Source organism: Haemaphysalis longicornis, unplaced genomic scaffold (genome assembly GCF_048455015.1).
Source record: "Haemaphysalis longicornis isolate Haplotype H1 unplaced genomic scaffold, Haemaphysalis longicornis Haplotype H1 scaffold_13, whole genome shotgun sequence".
Lineage (NCBI taxonomy): Eukaryota > Metazoa > Arthropoda > Arachnida > Ixodida > Ixodidae > Haemaphysalis > Haemaphysalis longicornis.
In genome coordinates, this window is record NW_027526233.1 from 101,809,023 (window position 1) to 101,827,491 (window position 18,469).

The 18,469-nt window shown below is 46.8% G+C and overlaps 1 protein-coding gene across 5 annotated transcripts in view; it reads left to right on the forward strand.

The window, feature by feature from the left end:
- LOC144164441 (kinesin light chain-like) overlaps nucleotides 1-18,469 on the forward strand; it is a 117,575-nt gene that overhangs the window by 89,493 nt on the left and 9,613 nt on the right. For 2 of the 5 annotated variants that reach the window (XM_077694977.1, XM_077694976.1), the window contains exons 9-10: nucleotides 6,187-6,240; nucleotides 11,583-11,722. The exons of 1 other annotated variant lie outside the window; for it this stretch is intronic. In XM_077694977.1, the coding sequence (XP_077551103.1) occupies nucleotides 6,187-6,240; nucleotides 11,583-11,722 (194 nt within the window). Of the gene's footprint in view, nucleotides 1-1,201; nucleotides 3,693-6,186; nucleotides 6,241-11,582; nucleotides 11,723-18,469 lie in introns of those variants that run through there. 2 more of the 5 variants (XM_077694978.1, XM_077694979.1) reach the window with 2 other exon arrangements.

An 18,469-nucleotide genomic window follows, 5' to 3' on the forward strand; every position in this document is an offset into this window, starting at 1 on the left:
CTTCTTCTTCTTTTTTTTTTCTCCCTAAAATAATCTTTGCTGCTGATGCTGCACTGGACGCTTTTGGTGCTTCCGAAAAATGCTTGGTGGCGCCACCCTGGTGAAAGGGAGGGAGTTTGGGTGGGGTGGGAGTGGGAAGGGGGGTTCGTGTCCTCCACACTGAATCTTTCCCTCGCCCACCGTTTTGCTTTGAGTTTCTTCTGCTTGTTTTGCTTTTTTTTTTCTTTTTTGCCACTCAGTTTTGTTCGTTCTTCATTCGTGTGTGTGTGTGCGTGTGCGATTTGTTGTTTCTGTTTTCTTGAGTTGTTGTTCCGTCCTTATCATTTGTTTTCACTCTCTCCCTCTCTCTCCTCCTCCTCTTCCTTTTCACATTTTTTGTTTGCCCTTCATTTACTCGCCACCCTGTCTCTCTCCGCCCTCTTCCCCTTTCCTCCCCGTCTTGTCTCTCCCCTCCCCCTATTCACGTCACTCGCAAACCCCCCACGACCCTCTCTCACAACCTTCTCCTCCACTCCACTCTGTCTGTTGCATACCTGACCACGTTTTTTTTTTTGTTCGTCTCGACCACCTTGGTCCACAATGTCTTTCGTAAACCTTGCCTGAAACGTCCCATCTCTCGCGAAAACCGTGCTGCTTGCCTGAAAAATAATAAATAAAAAACGGAATTTTTTTGTGGCTTGAAAAACGTACTTCCGGAACGCGATTCGTACTGGCTCTAACACTGCAAATGTTTCAACATGATGACCTTGATTTTCTGGGGCTGTTTGTACATACTTGTGTTATAAAAAAAAACACAAAAAACCCTCGAAAATCTGCAAAAACTACCGCACTTGTTCTGGGGGAACCATATACTATGGTAACAAAATGGTTTTTTTCACTGCCCGCTGTCCGATGGCGCAAAACCGATGGACTATATAAAATGTGCCGCAAATACTTTGGATCACCCTTTTGAAATGTTCCATCTACCTGGTGTCAACCACCGGAATAACCCAAAAAAACTGGTCATCTCGTCGCTGGGATCTGTGCTTTCGGAATCCGAATCTACGAAATCTTCATTTTTTTTCCTTGGCTAAACTCAACTTGACCCCAATAAATTTTTTTACAATTTTCACAACCATGGCTTTGTAACTGGCGAATGCTTTGCAACAATGCATTGCACTGCCAAAAACTCTCCACTCCAAACGGCTGCTGCGACAAATAGGCAACCCCAACAGCTAACGCGTCGACTCCACTGACGCCGTCATCAGCTACTTCTGCCGGCGTTGCACAGCGCAGCGACCAGCCGCCGCAAGGGATCAAAACGAAGCTCTTCAATGCGCTCGGATTCCACACTCTCTCGCCTTCGTCGTCGTCTTCGTCCTAATTTTATGCCCCCTCTCTCTTTCTCTCTCTCTCTCTCATGTGGTGGGCTCTGGCTGATGGAAGAGCCAGTTTATCAGAGACCAATGTGCGGACTTGCCTTGTTGGGGGGTGCCGCAGGGCTCTGGCCTGTCTCCTACTGTTTTTATTTTTTTATTTCCCAACTTGGTCTTCGACGGTTGCATGATTTTGTGGCTGTAGCATTGTTAGTGAAGCTCCGTCAGCTATAAGCGGTCTGCTGGAATGACGTGCGACTTGTTAAGGACTCCCGACCCCACTTTGTGTAGCGTCCACTCCCTCTCGTTGCTTATCTGCAACAACTCGACGAACGCAATCGTGGCAGTGAAAGTGAAGTGAAGTGAAAGTTCATAATGTTGAGTGTGGATGGGGGTGAGAAAGGGTGGTTTCATTAACAATCACCCTCCTGCATGGTTAAGAGTCCTTTGGTTATGCTAGGCCCTTGTGTATTTTTTCACGTTTTATCTTGAGTTATGTACAGACTTGGCACGGGCAACATCAGGCTTTGACTTGTCGGTAAGGGCTTTCAAATCTGCCGTATAAATTGTTTGCCCCCTCCCCTTTTCTTGTGTGGCACTTTAATAGGATCTCTTACTTTGCAGGCCTTGTTTCTCCTAGGCTTTCTGCTTTGTTCTCAAGTAGCGTTTTGTACTTTCCATCATCTTGCCGTTCCGGTATCCTTTCTCTGAATGAAATCAAGCATACAAGCTTATACGCAGCATGTTATTTCTTTGAATGAATTTACTGCCAAGCCATGCATGAGTAATTCATTGTTTACGATGCTTTCTTTTTTTTTCTTTTCTTGATGCCGATGGTTCGTTTATATTTCTCTCGTCGCATAGAGATCATTCCTCGTTTACGATCCAGAGCTTTCGTAAGGGTGCAATAAGCAACTGCAGCTGAAAAGTTGTCGCATGTGTCGAGATAAAGTCTTTCAAGGGATTTTCACATTGTATTTTCTTGCTGTGCTGGTTCTCAAGACATTTTTCAAATTTTCCGTGGTGTGTGTTTCAGCCAGGCAGATTTCCCGTTCATTGACCCAATTTCGTATGGCATGTTGCCTGATCATTTTAAAGCCCAGCATTGTGTGCCTGGCATTGGTGAAAGACTCGAAACAGAGGAACTAAACTGAAATGAAATTCTGTGTGAGACGTCAGGTGGGCACGGGAAAGTTCCAAACATACCTTGTTGACGGCTTAGTGGATGGAAATTGTGGACTCATGTCTAAGCGGTTCTCTTTTGACCGCTGTGCTTCTTTTGAAGTCTCAAGGTCTGTTGTCCAGCTGCACTAAATGAACTCTTGCTGCATGTAGGTCTCTGTATGTACGTCCAACACAAAGTATCGGGTACCTCCTGCCTAGCAAAGGTGCCTGGAGGATTTTTTTTTTTTTTTGTCAGGCTGACAGTGAACTGTGATACTAATCGACTCTCCGCACTGTCTGCTTTTGACCGTCGGCTTTTGCAAGTTCGCAGCCTGGTGCAGACGTCCACCCAGTACCACACTCCGGCTTGTGTGGTGTGTGCATGTTTGAAAGGGCGGCACTTGTTGTCGTTTTACTCCGGAGCTGTCTTGATTGTGATGCTGTGCAAGAGGTATTGTGTTCTCAAGAGGCTAGTATGTGTCTAGAGATGCTTGTACGGAGATTGAGTTTTGAGGTCCTTGCATGTGAGCCTGCTGCTCCTTTTGAGCCTTATGTAGTGTAGGTCGTTCCCAGTTGTGCAGTGTCAGGGTTTTTTTTGTACTTTTAACCATCGTGGCAGAGTACTTTTTACTTTGAAGACAGGCCTGCGTTTCTCGAACGCTCGCGTCCTATTATTCCCCTATTTTTTGGCCCAGTATTCCTCCCTGGCGCATCAATTTATTTATTTGCAAAGTTTTATACGAGGCCCCTTGCATCCTATGCTTCCGTTTGTCTGAAAGATTGACGCGTGAAACCACCTCAGTTGCTCGCCAGAGTTCACGGTTGCGACGTACGCAGGTCGTTTTGTGTCGAATGGTTGCGCTTGGAAATTAGGTCACATTTCAGAATGTTCGTTAAATGCGCGGTGTATTGGGGGATATTTTCGGCACTGGGTTGACAGTGGAACGCGTGTCCCGAGAGGTTTATGCATTTTTGGCTTTAACGGCTCGGCCTCGTGTCTGTGGCCTGGTGTTGTGGTGACCACTGTTTTGTTTCTTATTTCGCGTTTTTTTTTAGTGACTTTGCAGACTTTTTATATTTAAACGGGCCCACTTGTGGAAAAAGATTTGATGAACTCTTTGTGAAATGGTGCATACGCTGCCTGATGCTATAATAAAAGTTGCAGCCCCTGTCTTTTTGCCGAGGCAAGTCTTCTTGTGAATGACGGTCATTTAAAATCGCCATGCAGTCTTGCATTGTGCAAGGAGGCAGTAGGCAGTGTTTGAGGGCAAATGTTGGGAGTCACGCACAAACGTTTTGTTCGCGAGCAGCTTCTTACATATTTGCCTTCATGCTTAGCTTGTTACGTATCGATGGAAGCGCTTTTTTAATGCTGAAAGGTTTCGCTTGCCTTCCTGAGTAGAACCTGTGAGGAAATGGGGGAGAAGCGTGACAGCTTGACTGTTTTGGGATCATAACTGTGACAGTTCTCCCTAGTTTGTCATTCAGCAGTCTCTTATGCATTCAAAGGAGATTTGATCAGCTGAACAGACTTTTATTGTTGGTTTTCCTGCCAGCTTGTGAGAGCCTTGTTTGCAGTGAGCTGATATTAGGAAGGAGAGAATGGTACGAGCAAGTCTTTCGAACATGCATCCAAGAATAGGCATATTGCGGATGAAATGTGTCATCGTTCATAGTCCGCGACAGATGGAAGCCTCGCTGTATAGTTCAAAGCTCCTGCACTACACAGCCGTGATTTTTGTTTGAGAGCAATCGCATGCAAGTGCCCGCTTGAAATGGGGTCGTATATTTTACTAAGAAGCTTAACAAACTTCTTGTCACACCTACGAAGCACTCAGCGGCCTTATTTTCACTTGTAGCGGTTTGTCTCCAGTGGAATCTAGTATGCAAAGCCACATTCATAGGCTGATGGTGTAAGACGCCTTGACAAAACGCTGTTGTCTAAGCAGGCATTCTACGGTTTGCAGGAACAGCAGCGTCCTGTTACGTACCTTCTAGGTCGCACTCACTGTGTCGATGTGAACGTGTTAAACCTTGCGCAGCCGTCGTTAACCCTGTGCTTTCAGTGTTTGTAGCGATGCACGGCCTCTCACTACCTCGATCATATCTGCTATGGGCAATCGAAAGGTGTCTTTGCACATCGCAGTTGAAAGAGAGAAATTGTCCCCTCACACGTTTGATTGCTAGAACAAAAAACCTGGGTGTCTGAAAAAATAAAAAGCATGCCCTAAATTAGTTCCTCACGTAGAAAACTTGGAATGTCTCCTGCCATGGATTTGGCTACTTGGTAGACGATCCGTCAACAGCATGCGGACGACACTAACTTGCCACAGCGCAGCCGTTTGGTGGTTGCAATGTGTTAAAGAGACCCTGCAACACTTTTTTCAACTCCTTTCAAAATCTCAAATGCTCGCAGAACGCCACAGTCAACCAAGACATCAAGTATATAGATTAGGGTGTCACAAAGTACCTCAGCCTAAAATTCCTGCTCTATTTATCAGATAACTTAGCTCTATTTATCAGATAACTTAAAGACTTGCTCAGAAGATTTTTCTCTCTTTTCACCACTGGAATCGCATCATTGCAGCGGTGTAGCAGCTATTGGCCGGCTTTTTTTTTTTTTTTTTTTTTTCAGTTGCATCGATGTATGCAGTTGATAGCCAGTTCAAAAAGAAAGCCACAAAAGCAAAGCACGAACGGAAGGCGCATCTGGTGCGACGAGCAAATCACAGGGTGCCGCTCTGTGCCGGCAATAAGTGTAGCTTTCGCAGTGCTTCCAGATATAAAGGAGAGCGTAAAAGCATTTATTAGAAGTGTTGCAGGGTCCCTTTAAGGGGGACGTGGCTCTTACAAGAATTTCTTTTAATTTATATCTGAAGTCGGTGAAACTTGCCAGTCTTGCTGCTTTTCTCCCCACTGAATTCAAATATGCCATTATTTTTTAGTTAGTCCACTAGATCTGAAGATAATTAGATATAATTAGGCATTTTTGGAGGAACAATAGACAAAACAGTGTTGGCCATGGAACTGTAATCTTTACATTTTTCAATACTATGAACCCTGGTGAATGCAATGAGAGAATCGGTTTTTCGATGCACCACTTGGAACTAATTTTACGGCTCATTAAACTTTCGTGGCGCCTGTGCCAAGGAACCATTTCGAATGCCCATTTCAAACGCCAAAGCTTAATGAGCTGTAAAATTAGTTCCAAGCAGTGCATCAAAAAGCCAATTCTCTTATTGCATTCACCAGGGTTCATAGTATTGAAAAATGTAAAGATTACAGTTCTATGGCCAACACTGTTTTGTCTATTGTTCCTCCAAAAATGACAAATTACCTTGGGAACTAATTGACTGACTCAAAAAATAATGGCAAATTTGAATTCAGTGGGAAAAAAAAGCAGCAAGACTGGCGATTTTTGCAGAGTTTCCTTGAAAAATTAAAAGGAACTGTTTCAAGAGCAGTGTCCCCCCTTAATAAAGCTTTTGTTGTGTGTGCTGTAGTTTTTCAACTGCTCGGAGACATTTCGACTGCCCTGCTGTGTGTCTGCCCTCGCTCCATTGTCAGCCTAACGTGCCCTCGTGTGTGTCGCCTCCGCCCCATTCCCTCCTCCCGCCCTCACCCACCCGTTTGTGGCACTGCAGTGACTCGTCCGAATGGGTTTCAGATGCGCGGTGTTATGCTAGGATCGTACGACGAACTCATGGTCGCTGAGAAATTTGTGAGTACCTGCCGACGTTCTTGGCAACGAATGCCGCCGGGTTGGCCCCGCGCCATTTCTCACCAGGACTGTATCTCGACACCTTTTATTTTTTTGTTTTTTTTTCTTTCCCGCACCTGATTATGACGCACACATGCACACGCAGGCGTTTTAGTGGGGCCTTTCTACGGTGCGCAGGGAACGAAGTGCTAAAGGGTTAGGAGGCAGCGAAAGGTGAGGTTGCGTTCGAGCAGTGCGCTCGAAAAGCAGAGTTCAAAAATTGCCCTCTACGGCTAACGGGGAATTTTTTATCCAAAGCTGTTAAACGTGTCAATACGGTCGAGCCCACTTATATCGAACCAATCGGGAAACTGACATCAGTTCGTTATATCTGCTTTTCGCTATATCTGGGCATGTATACAAATGGTAACAGGAAATGAAGTTGTAACATGAAATGAAGATATAGCAACTATTTCCATAAAGCGGGTTTGCTATAAGTGGACACTACTGTACGGAGAACTCTAGCTGGCATTATTTTCAAATCAGTTGCAGCGGCTCGACATAAGATATAGCTTCCTTGTCGCCCTTAGTACAGGGATGCGGCCTGAAATAGCGGGGAGATTCTACAAGTTGGGCTGTCGTTGTTGCAAGCACTGGTAGCAGTGCCCAGCGAAGTGACCTGCGGTAAACGTTGTAACCCCTTGTGCACTGTCATTCTTCCCTGCTGCCTGTAGAAACTCCCCCTGTCTGCACATAGTACAGGCTGCTGTGAGGTCACTTTTGTGAACCTCAAAGCTCCCCTGCATTCACCTGACTGTCACACGACTGCGGATGTTTTTTTCCCCCTCACCCGCCTCACTCATCGTCACGCTTTACGCTTCGCACGTTTTCGTTTTCGATGCTGGCTGCACGAGTTGACCGCTGCTTTTGTGGCCTTGTTGCTCGCAGTTGCCGGCTGGCCATTTTACGGTACATGTCAGGCCTACTGGTTAGTTTGGTCTTGCAGGAGTAGAAAAAGTGACGTTATTACTTGCTTCTGCTGTCTGGAATAGCCTGTAGAGGATGGAGTAATGGAAAAATCATGCTTTACGGGTTTTTACACTTCTGCTCAGTCGTTTAGCGAGGATGGCTTGGTGGGCGAGTTTTGAAGGAGTTAACAGCGCATGTAGACAAGGACACTCAAGAAATAAAAGTCTTTGTTGAGTGTCCTCATCTTTGTGCGCTGTTAACCCCCTTCGAAAGGTCATTCAACCATGTGCACAAAGTTCAGCCGATAGTTCAGTGACTTTTCGTGGCCACTCTTGTTGGCATTGTCTGGTTTGCTCTAGCCGAAGGTGTTTGCATTGCGAACGGAAGTTTTCAATGCCTGTCAATAGTAGAGCTTCAATGCTAATGCAAAATATAGAGATGAGCACGAAGTTTGTCTGAAGTTACTTTGAATGGCAGCTGTGATATCGTTGACACTGAGCTTTCACGGTTGTGGCAGTACTTGACAATTGGCACATGGCCGAAAATGAGAAATCGGGCTGCACCGTTGATGGCAAGAAAGTTGGTGGTCGCGTTTTTCGATGCGCTCGGTCCGAGTGTAGGGTTTCCTTCAGTGGCTATTATCACACGACACGCGTAGACGTGGCAGAGATAGCATAGGGTTTCTATGATTGCTTCAGTCAAAGCTGCTATTGGTAGACTGATGGCTGTCAGCTGAACACCCGCACAACATTTACCTCTGAACACAACCCTTTCCCTGGTGTCGTGTAAAGGTCCGAAATTTTCTTCACAATTTCTAAAAAATGTTTTCAGTTGTAATAGCTGAAATTCAGTAATGATAATGAAGTATCAATAACAAATTTCCAACTGTCTTCACACTCACTGTTTTCACGCATTTGTTCAACGAGACATTATTCTGAGTTTATTACCCGAAACCAGTGCCAGTGAAGGAGACAGAGCGAGCCGATTGAAACGAGCAATTGCTGCTTGAAGCTTCATCCGTCCGCCTGTTTGGTTCCCGCTGCATTTCTGTGGTTGCTTTGTTCTCTTTGAGTTTTGGCGTGCTCAAAAAGCGCTGCTTTACGGTAACCCTGTGCCTTGCGCTAACCTGTTCACAACACTGCCTGCTAGTGCTTGGCGCTGGAGATCATCCCTGACAGTGCAGCCCGTGTGTCTCACTCACCTTTTGCCTGTGCTACCCGAGACTGAGAGGGTAGCCTAAAAGAACGACCCCGCATTGACTACCCAGGCTACAGTTCCCGTATCCAGCCATAAATGCCGAAATTGGGGCTGGGACCCTCTCTCACTTTTCAATGGTCAGGTGGCAGCTTGTCTAAGGCTCATTGGGAGGTGACATTGAACGGCCTTGGTGTCGACACGAATGGTACAAAATCCGTTACAAAAAAATGTGACCCGGGGAGGCCAAAAGTGAAACAAAGCATGCCAGCTATCAATAACAAATGAATAATGATAAGCAAAGTAAATTAGTGATTCAGTACAGAGTGACAGTAATGATTAGTTAGGTGGGACTGAGCTGGATGAAAAATTGATTAGTGATTGATTAGTGATGTTTAGTAGTGTGGGTAAGGTTGTGGTAAGGTGAATGTGAGTGGGTTTAGACATAGCACTGAGATGGTAAGATAGCATGGCTGCTTACTAATGTTTAGTAAGATGGGGAAGAGGGATTAAGGTGGGTTTGAGTGGACGTTGATAAGCACTGAGGCGGTAAAATAGCATGGCTGCTGTCTCAATGGCTAAATGTAAATATAAAATACCCTCACCACCATAGTACAGTTACAACAAGAACTGCCTTCAGTAGATATAATCAGTAGATATAAGTGCCCCGAGAAAAATTTTTTTTATAACAATGCCTTCTGCTGCCTCCCTGGGGCACTTGATGAAATTACATTTTCTATGAACCGTAGAACGGCTTTGCTACAAATTTTTGACATGTATGTGAATGACAAAGCGCAGCGGACCATACGGACCAGACCAAAACGGATTGTTGAAATTCAGTGCAAAATCTGCTGGTCGCTGCTGTAATTTTCTTTGCCAATCTTCAGCCGATTAGTATTGCATGAATTCAGTAGCTTATGATGGCAGGATTCAACCGTAACAGTATTTTGTGGAGAGAGTTCTTGAGCCAAAGTGTACGCCACAAATAAAAGCACAGCCCACCACACTACGACACTTAACTAAGTGTCTCCCCCTTAGCGTAGGGAAGCTATTTTTGCCTTCGTTCTCTTTTGTATCTCCTTCATGAAATGTAAAAGTTACGCTTTTGTGTGAAAGTTTGTCAGTAGAAGGTAACGGTGCGCACAAAATACGCCACATTTGGCATTAATAAACACAATGTTGTAGGTTGCCATCCTAACGAGAGGCTCGATGATGCAAAAATGCCCTGCCTGACTTTTTTTTAACTCTTTCTGCTAATAAAAAAGCAATTTGCAGAGGTCGGAATTTTAAAAAAAGGCACGCAGGTTTCTTTTCCTTATTCACTTGTTTTCAAATCCTGCCAATATGGGGCAGTTTCAGGGGGGCTGTTTTGTCTTCCCGATTTTCACGCTGTAGGCTATGGTGGTGAAAAAAACAGGAAAGTTTCACAACTGATGCACAGGGAAGCGCACCAACCACTTTCATTTGCCATGTGTAAGGATGCAGGTTGAGCTTTCCGTGGCATTTGTTCAAAAGCAAGAGCGTGATTGGCACTTTTGTATTGCTCAAGTTTAGCCATCATCATCATCATTATCACTCATAAGCGTGTTAATTCTCTGGGGGGATGGTAGTCACAGATTACAGTGCAGCCATCTACCGCAGTGGCTCAGTGGCCGCTTTTTAGTTGGAGGTGGGAAGCGAAATGCGTCGAGATTTTGGGGCACGTTAGTAAAGATTTCCAGGTGGTTAGAATTAGTCCAGAGCCCTCCACTACGACGTGCCTCGTAGCCAAGATGTTGCTTCAGCGCTTAAAACCATCCAAACAATTCTTCCGATCAGTACAGCACCCATAAATGCTCAGGTGGTGACAAAAATGGTGAAAGGCGACCAAGATGGTGGAACTTTTTTTTTTTGGAGAGCAGTCTACAGCGAGAGTATTGAAATGCTGACGCCACGCATTTTTTTTTCTCAGTTTGCTCTACTAATGTAGAAGAAAAGTAGCTCCTCAGCTGTCTAGTAACTGGGACAAGTGGGGAATTGCGCGCGCCAAGGTTTGGCAGAGGTTTACAGAGTACATAACTAGGACATGTAATGGCATCTTGACATGTCTACCTATACGTATTTGTAATTCCGTTTTGAAAACTCTGCTCATAATCTCGGTGAATTTTATACCTTGGGCTCTGCGTTTTCGTTAGTCATTGTCCGCATAGGTTTGTTTTATACGTTGTTCCCTACAACAGCCACCAGTTTCTTTTGGCATGTTTCAGTACAGGTTAGAATCGCTGGCACAATTCAGACAGAATGGACAAATGTTAGAATTGGGAAAAAAAGGGCACATTTGTTCGCACATGTTGTTCGGAAAAGCCGAAATTATCCCCGATTGCTGTTTAACTTGGGGTTCACGCGGGCTGCTGACTCTCAGGACCTCAATTATAGTAACACGACTTTTTTTTTTACTGCAGCAGCTTGAAAGTATATGCTTAGACTCTTCACATGGCCACTAAATAAAGTACGAATGTATGCCGAATATGTAACAACTGCTTTGTGTTACCGGCGCTCATAAGAGAAAGTTTCACGCTAGTTTGTCACTTTAAGCTCCATCAGCCCTTCCCGTCAACGTTATTGCTCGGCGGCTGACAAAGCTCAATGCGCATGGCCGGCCGTCCTGGCAGGCGCAGCAGCACGGTTGCCTAATCCCTCTCTGTCGCTCACTACATCGCTATTCGCAAAAAAAGGCAAGCGAAAAGCGGCGTGGCATCTCTCACAACCACGTACGGCGCGACGCCACCGCACCTTGCCTTTTCCTGCGAACGCAGAATTGGACCACTCATTTAACACCTTTCCTCCTCTCCTCCTCCTCCTCCCTGTCTTCTCCCTCTGTCTCTCTCCGTCCCTCTTCTCATCCCCCTCCCCCTTTGTTGGTGTCCGCTTGTGTGTTCCTTTCATCGTGTCTCATGCCCTGGTCGGCACTTCCTCTCTCTCTCTCTCTCTCTGTCTCTGCTCCGCTCTCCTCCTCCTCCCCCGTCCCTTCCCCGTTCTTCTTCTTTTTGTTTTTCCATTCTGCCCCCACCACCGATCCGCGCAACTCCACCACCACCACCACACAACCACACGTTCCCCTGCCTTCCTCCCCCCTCCCCCTCGTCTCCCCCTCCCCCACTACCACCCCCTGGGGGGACGTTGTGAATGTGTGCGTGCGGTGGCGGGGGTGGTCGTCTCAGAGCGGCCGGTTGAAGCGGAGCAGTTCGCTGGGCAAGCTGCGAGCGTCCATTCGGCGAGGCAGCGCGAAGCTCGTGCAGCGGCTCAGGGGCAGCGGCGACCTGCTCGCCGCCCCACACGACGGTGACGACCTGGCCGCACGGTGAGTCTCCTCCTCCTCCTCCTCCTCTGGAGGGAGGAGAGGGGGGCGGGCGGAGGGTGCCACCTCTTCCCACACGCGGGATTCCTTGCGTCCCGGAAAAAGCGCTCTCTTCATTTTTTCGTGCGTGCATCTGTGTGTGTTGACAGAGGCCAAGGGCTTGACGCTGTGCGTATGCAGTGCTGGGCGTTTGATTTCTGGGAAGCTTGTGCTCCGAGTTGAGAAATGTGTCTGAGAGCGCGGGGCGGCGACAAATGTGGTGTCACCTGGTTAGCAAAGTACACGGTAGAGTAAACCTTTGATACAACAAAGACACAAACAATAAATAAGCTAGTGCCCATGTGAAACGATGTATGTTAAATCTCTATGTATCGTCACGTATCCAAGGACGGTGCATGGTTCTTCCAGTAAACAAGGTTTATTGGGGTGTGCCACGCGGCAAACAAGAAGTGAACACAAGCGGTGAAGAAGCGTGAGTGAATGCAATGCTGCGACGATTGCCCTGCAAGCACTTATCTCCCCACGGCATTCGTTCCGCAGCCATCAAACATGATTGTGAACACTGGCATTCATAGAAATACATCCTAGTCTAGTGCCGACAGGACGAAACACTCTCCCTGTTCACATCAGATGTCCTGTGTGGCATAGAAAAGAAAGGGAAGAAAACTTGCTTTGCTTTGGATTCAGATAAGACAGCTGGGCGGGCACATCAACACGCTGTCAACACAACACGTGTAAACCAAACAGAAAGCACGGTTCGCTCCAATATCTTAGCTGTGTTTGTAGATTTTGCGAATGGTTTGGAAGAAATAGATCAACGCATGATGTTTGTTCAGCACATGAAAACAGTTTGTGGCTATGGGCCTGTGGACCGTGGCCATACAACACGGCGCAATCAAGGCACTTGTCCTTGCTAGCCAGAATGGAACTCATGGCGAAAACAAAGTTGCACATGCAAGAAATGGATGATATCGGGGAGGAGTGTTGATTTAGGTAGTGTTACTTGCACTGGTAGTGAAGGCAGCAGTCAAATATATGCCACGAAGCTAAGCCTAGAGTTCTCTGCGGTAGAGCCACGGAGTATTTGACTTTTGATACGGGGGTGTTTGAGAACCGCGCAGCTGTAACGACGAGTGCGCCTGAAAAACGCGATTGTGTGGAGCATTTTGAAGCGGCGTACCGTTCTTGGTTGTCCATGCACTTGATTCTGATGTGGAAAACAATCGGGCTGGCGTGGGAGAAGCATGGGGATTTCTGAAAAATGACGGGGTCGTTTCTGGCGGTGTCACGGTGGAGGACTTCGGTTAGCCGACAGACTGTTGTGTTGTTGCTATTGAGGAAGTGACGGATGATTCCGTCTTACGGGCTTGCAAAAGCACTGAGGGAGGGACACTGACAGCGAGAACAAAGACCCAAGCAACCGCGAAGTGAGGTTTACTGCGCCCCATGATGCCATGCAATAAATATGGGCATATGAACACAGTGCAAAGCCATCTCTGACAACATAAAACACAAGATAGGGTCACAGATTACTTTCAGACAGACTGAAGGGTCTTCTGAATGAATCCTTTAGACTGGCAAGCACATTGGTAATGTATCAGTGCGCTACATGCAGGATTTAGATGCTGTGAAATTTGAAGATATCGAAGGCTATTTTTTACTACTTTTCTTGTATCAAGGATTAACTTGTGCCATAACCTTCCGGAAGGGTTGGACTGGGATCACAATGAGAAAAGGCTGCGTCGTTTCAGTCTCTGGTAAACGAGGCAGGCGTGTGTCGGGACAGTCCGCGTATGGCGTGTGGGCAATTGGCGAGGGCACCTCTGTGGCGCCAGCTTCACTGTACTCACACAACCAGCTCCGTGTGTGACCGGTCCCCGCAGAGAGCTTTAGGCTTAACATCGCGGCAGATATTCGATCGCCACTTGCAATGCTAGCATGGCTGACACTCCCTCATGCAATTTTTACCCACACTACGATTTCTTTCTCGCACGTGTCAGTACGGCTTAGCCGTAAGCGCCATGCTGGGAAAAGGCGACAAACTGTAGCCTGCACTGTTGCCTGCGTGGAGGCAGTGTCAGTGTGCTGGCACTGGCTTCACCATGCACCAGCTGAGTGAATGTGTGGACGACCGCGTTAGGACGGCTGGCATGCGTGTATCATTTTTGTGTGCATAAAGCTCTTCCTTTTTTTCAGCATTTTCATTTTGTGAGCACTATGCGTGACATGCGCTAACTTGAGTAAGCTGTCACGTTGTCTCCAATGTTAGTCGGGAAAAGCTGCAGTTGCTCGGGAGCAATGCTGGGAAACGGCGCATTTAAGGTAGGTTGGGAGCGATGTTGGGAAAAGGCGCATTTGAGGTAGGTTGGGAGTAATGCTGGTCAGGAATAGGGTCACTTAAGTTGGGTCGGGAGCGATGTTAGTCGGGAAAAGGTGTTTTAGGATTGGTCGTGAGTGATGTGGGAAACAGCGCATCTAAGGTAGGTTGGAAATGATGTTGGTCGAGATTGAGAGCAATGTTGGTTGGGATTTGGGTCACTTAAGTTGAGTCGAGAGCGATGTTAGAAAACGGTGCATTTAACGTAGGTCGGGAGTGATGTTGGTCGGGAATAAGGTCACTTAAGTTGGGTTGGGAGTGATATTGGTCGGGAATTAGGGTCACTTAAGTCGGGTCGAGAGCGATGTTGAAAAATGGTGCATTGAAGATAGGTCTGGAGCGATTTTGGTTGGGATTAGGGTCGCTTAAGTTGGGTCGAAAGTGATGTCAGGAAATGGCGCATATCAGGTACGTCAAGAGCGATGGTTGGGAAAAGGTGGATTTAGGTTTGACTCGGGAGCGATGTTGGGAAACGGCGCATTTATAGTAGGTCTGGAGCCGTGTTGGGAAAAGGAGCATTTCAAACAGGTTGGGAGTAATGTTGGTCGTAAAAGGGTCACATAAGTTGAGTAGGGAGCGATGTTAGTCGGGAAACGGTGCTTTTAGGATTGGTCGGGAGTGATGTGGGAAGTGCATTTAAGGTATGTCGGGAGCGATGTTGGTCGAGAATAGGGTCATTTAAGTTGGGTCGAGAGCAATGTTGAGAAACGGCACATTTAAGGTAGGGTCGGGAGGGTTGTTCATCGGGGATAGGATCACTTAAATTGGGTCGAGAGTGATGTGGGAAAATGGCACATTTAAGGTAAGTCGGGAGCAATGTTGGTCGGGAACGATGTTGTTCGGTAATAGGGTGACTTAAGTTGGGTTGAGAGCGATGTTGGTTGAGATTAGGGTCACAGGTTGGGTGAGATCGACGTTGGAAAACGGCACATTTAAGGTTTTTCGGGAGCGCTGTTGATCGGGAATAGGGTCACTGAAGTTGGGTTGGGAGCTATGTTGGGAAACGGCACATTTGAAGGAGCCATTAAGACAAAACACAAGTTTGGTTCATTCAAAAGATTGCCGCGTTAGAATCATACTGACACCACTTTCAACGTAAACTTCGCTCAAATAAGCCATATAATTAGGAAAAAATGGGATGGCTATGCGACCCACTGGCTCATTTCCTGCAACAGAGCCTATATGTCATATGAGCCGAGCTGTGCGATTGGCGGAGGCTGTCAAAAGCAAACGCAAATAAGGCAGAGCTTATAAGCTTGCCGAACGAGCTATTTACGCCTGAATGCAATGCATATCCGTTTTACAGCGGTGTGAATGGTGCGGTAAACAACAAAAGTTACGAAAATACACGTAAACATAGAATACCGATGCGCAGTGTTGTTGGTACTGGGCGCACTATGCTTGTTTCAGCTGCACAGCAGTTCGACGCTTCCGAGTTGTCTTCTTATACGACGTTGGCCGATGCCTTACGTGAACCTGTTTTTCAGGCATGCCCCATGTTTTACGAAGCGATTACTTTCTACCGTAACAAAAACTAGCCAGGTCCAAATACGGTCACAAACAAAGCAACGGCGGAGTGCTGAGCATGCTAGCGCCATCTGGGAGGTTTGACGGCGCAAGGCTGCTGAGCTGAATGGCGCAGTGGAAGTTTGTTTGTTTACACGCCGTTATGACTTCATTGTTGACGTCACCAAAACACACGATTTGGCAGGAGAATCAAAATTTTAACCTAAAGTGATTAATTTCTCAGTGAATACGGCATCATTTGCTGCCGTGCAAGCGCTGGGGACACTATAAAACAAAATCTTTCGAATAAAATAAACTTGTATTTTGTCTTCATGGCTCTTTTAAAGAAGGTTGGTAGGGATGTTGGTCCAGGTATAGGATCACTTTTAAGTTGGGTTGAGAGCAAGATTAGTTGGGATTGGGTCACTTAAGTTGGGCCGAGAGCGATGTAGGAAAATGGTGCATTTAAGGTAGGTCGGGAGCAATGCTAGTCGGGATTAGGGTCTGTTAAGTTGGGTCGAGAGCGATGTTGGGAAACGGCGCATGTGATGTTGGTCAGGAATAGGGTCGCTTAAGTTGGGTTGAGAGCAGTGCTGGGAAACGGCACATTGAAGGTAGGTGGGAGTGATGTTGGACAGAAATAGGGTCACTTAAGTTCGGTTGAGAGCGATGTTGGTTGAGATTAGGGTCACTTAAGTTGGGTCAAGAGTAATTTGGGAAATGTCGCATTAAGGTAGGTCGGGAGTGATGTTGGTCGGGAATAGGGTCAGTTAAGTTTGGTCGAGAGCGATGTTGGGAAATGGCGCATTTAAGGTACGTCGGGAGCAATGTTGGTCAGGAATAGGGTCAGTTAAGTTGGGTTGAGAGCGATGTTGGGAAATGGCACATGTGATGTTGGTCGGGAATAGGGTCGCTTAAGTTGGGTCGAGAGCGATGTTGGGAAATGGCACATGCGATGTTGGTCGGTAATAGGGTCGCTTAAGTTGGGTCGAGAGCAATGCTGGGAAACAGCTCATTGAAGGTAGGTGGGAGTGATGTTGGTCAGAAATAGGGTCACTTAAGTTGGGTTGAGAGCGATGTTGGTCAAAATTAGGGTCACTTAAGTTGGGTCGAGAGTAATGTTGGGAAATGTCGCATTTAAGGTAGGTCGTGAGCGATGTTGGTCGGGAATATGGTCACTTAAGTTGGGTTGGGAGCTATGTTGGGAGTTGGTCGGGAGCTATCTATGTTGGGTAACGGCGCATAGAAGGTTGGTCGGGAGGGATGTTGGTTGCGAATAGTCACTTAAGTTGCGTTGAGAGCGATGTTGGTCGGGATTAGGGTCACTTAAGTTGGTTTGGGAGTGATGTTGGTCAGGAAAAGGTGCACTTCAGGTAGGTCGAGAGCTACCGTAACTAAGCAGAGGGTATTTTTCGGGCCAATAAGTTTTTAACAAGGCACCTTTTCAGCACTGGTCCTTAAATTGGGTTAAGGCTCCGGAGAGTTTCGGAAGGCAGAAATGATAGTACCTAAGTTAGGTTTAGGAATGCGTGGGTGTGCTTCATTTCAGTCTGCCTTTGTTTTCCTCTTGATTGCCCTCTAAGTGGGGGTTTATTCTTCAGGTGCATGAAAGGTGGCTGTTTGGATGTGAGCCGGCATTAGCTGCATTTCATTTTTTGTGTTGTCAATAACAGTTTCCTCGCACCAACAATTCCCCCTCCTAACATGGTTGCTATCACCAGAAATGTTGTGCGCATCGAGTCGTCCGGCCCACCTCTGCATTCTCTGTCCATTTTTCCTCCGGGCAAGTTTCCGGTTGTATGTGACAGTGTCTTCTTGATGCAGCATTCCCACCTATTGAAGCCGCTTGCGATGTCACTTGCATTCGTGTCTCGTTGTACCGCCCTATTGTGCGAATTTTTTTAGGGCCTGCAATAAAGGCTTTGCTCAGCAAGGTGTTGCTGGGATGAAGCTCTTTGACTCTTTAATGGTCACTTTTGTTTATTTCCCTGGTAATACGCTTTTTTGTAGTCACCTTGGGGGGCGGTTCCATATAGAGGGCTCTTAAAGGCCAACTGCACTCAAATTTCACCTCGGCCAAATTTGTTTTTAATGCGTAGTAAGTACCCCCAAATAAGCTGAGACACAAGTGGTAGCCCCGTGAAACGCCTCGTTAATCAGTCAGAAGCGTTTAAAAAGGCTCCGCCGCAGACCACTCTGCACCTGCCGGCGGATCGCGCAAACAGCCATGACGCGCCTGTGACGTTCCAGCCGACGGTGGCGTTTTCCTCTGGCCAGCCACGCAGCGGGAGAACCGGTCGAGCTCTGCTGCCCCGTGCGCGCGTAGAGCTTGCGCGCAGACATTTCTCCCGAACTGGTGACCGTCCGGCCGCTCGCTGGACGGCTGCAACGTCACTGCAATGGCCGCGCTCTCCTCGGTTTTGGTTTCAAAATCACCGATTTTTGCTGGCCGCTTGCGGCGTCCACGTGCGTATTTCAGCTGTTGTATTTTGCATGTTGCTTTCTTTTTAAGCAGACTATACGGAAATAGGGTTTTCAAGAAGTCGAAATTTTGAGTGCAGTTGGCCTTTAAGATGAAAGGAACAGAATTGTGGTCAGAAACGCGAGGCAGGGACAATAATAGTGTTAAGTCATCCATAAGTCATTTGTATAAGTAGACACAATGTGTTCATGACCTTCAAGTCGCTGCCCTGGTTTGTGATGGCAGTAAATCACATGGAAGTCTTGTACACCTTGCTGCGTACACACTAAGCACACTTTAGCAAGGTTTGACTCTCGTAAACAAGTGGGCAATTTTGACCTGAAGCATTGTGAAGCCTCCTAAATGCATCTGATAGATTTGCAGTCAAGGACCAAAGTTCTTGAAT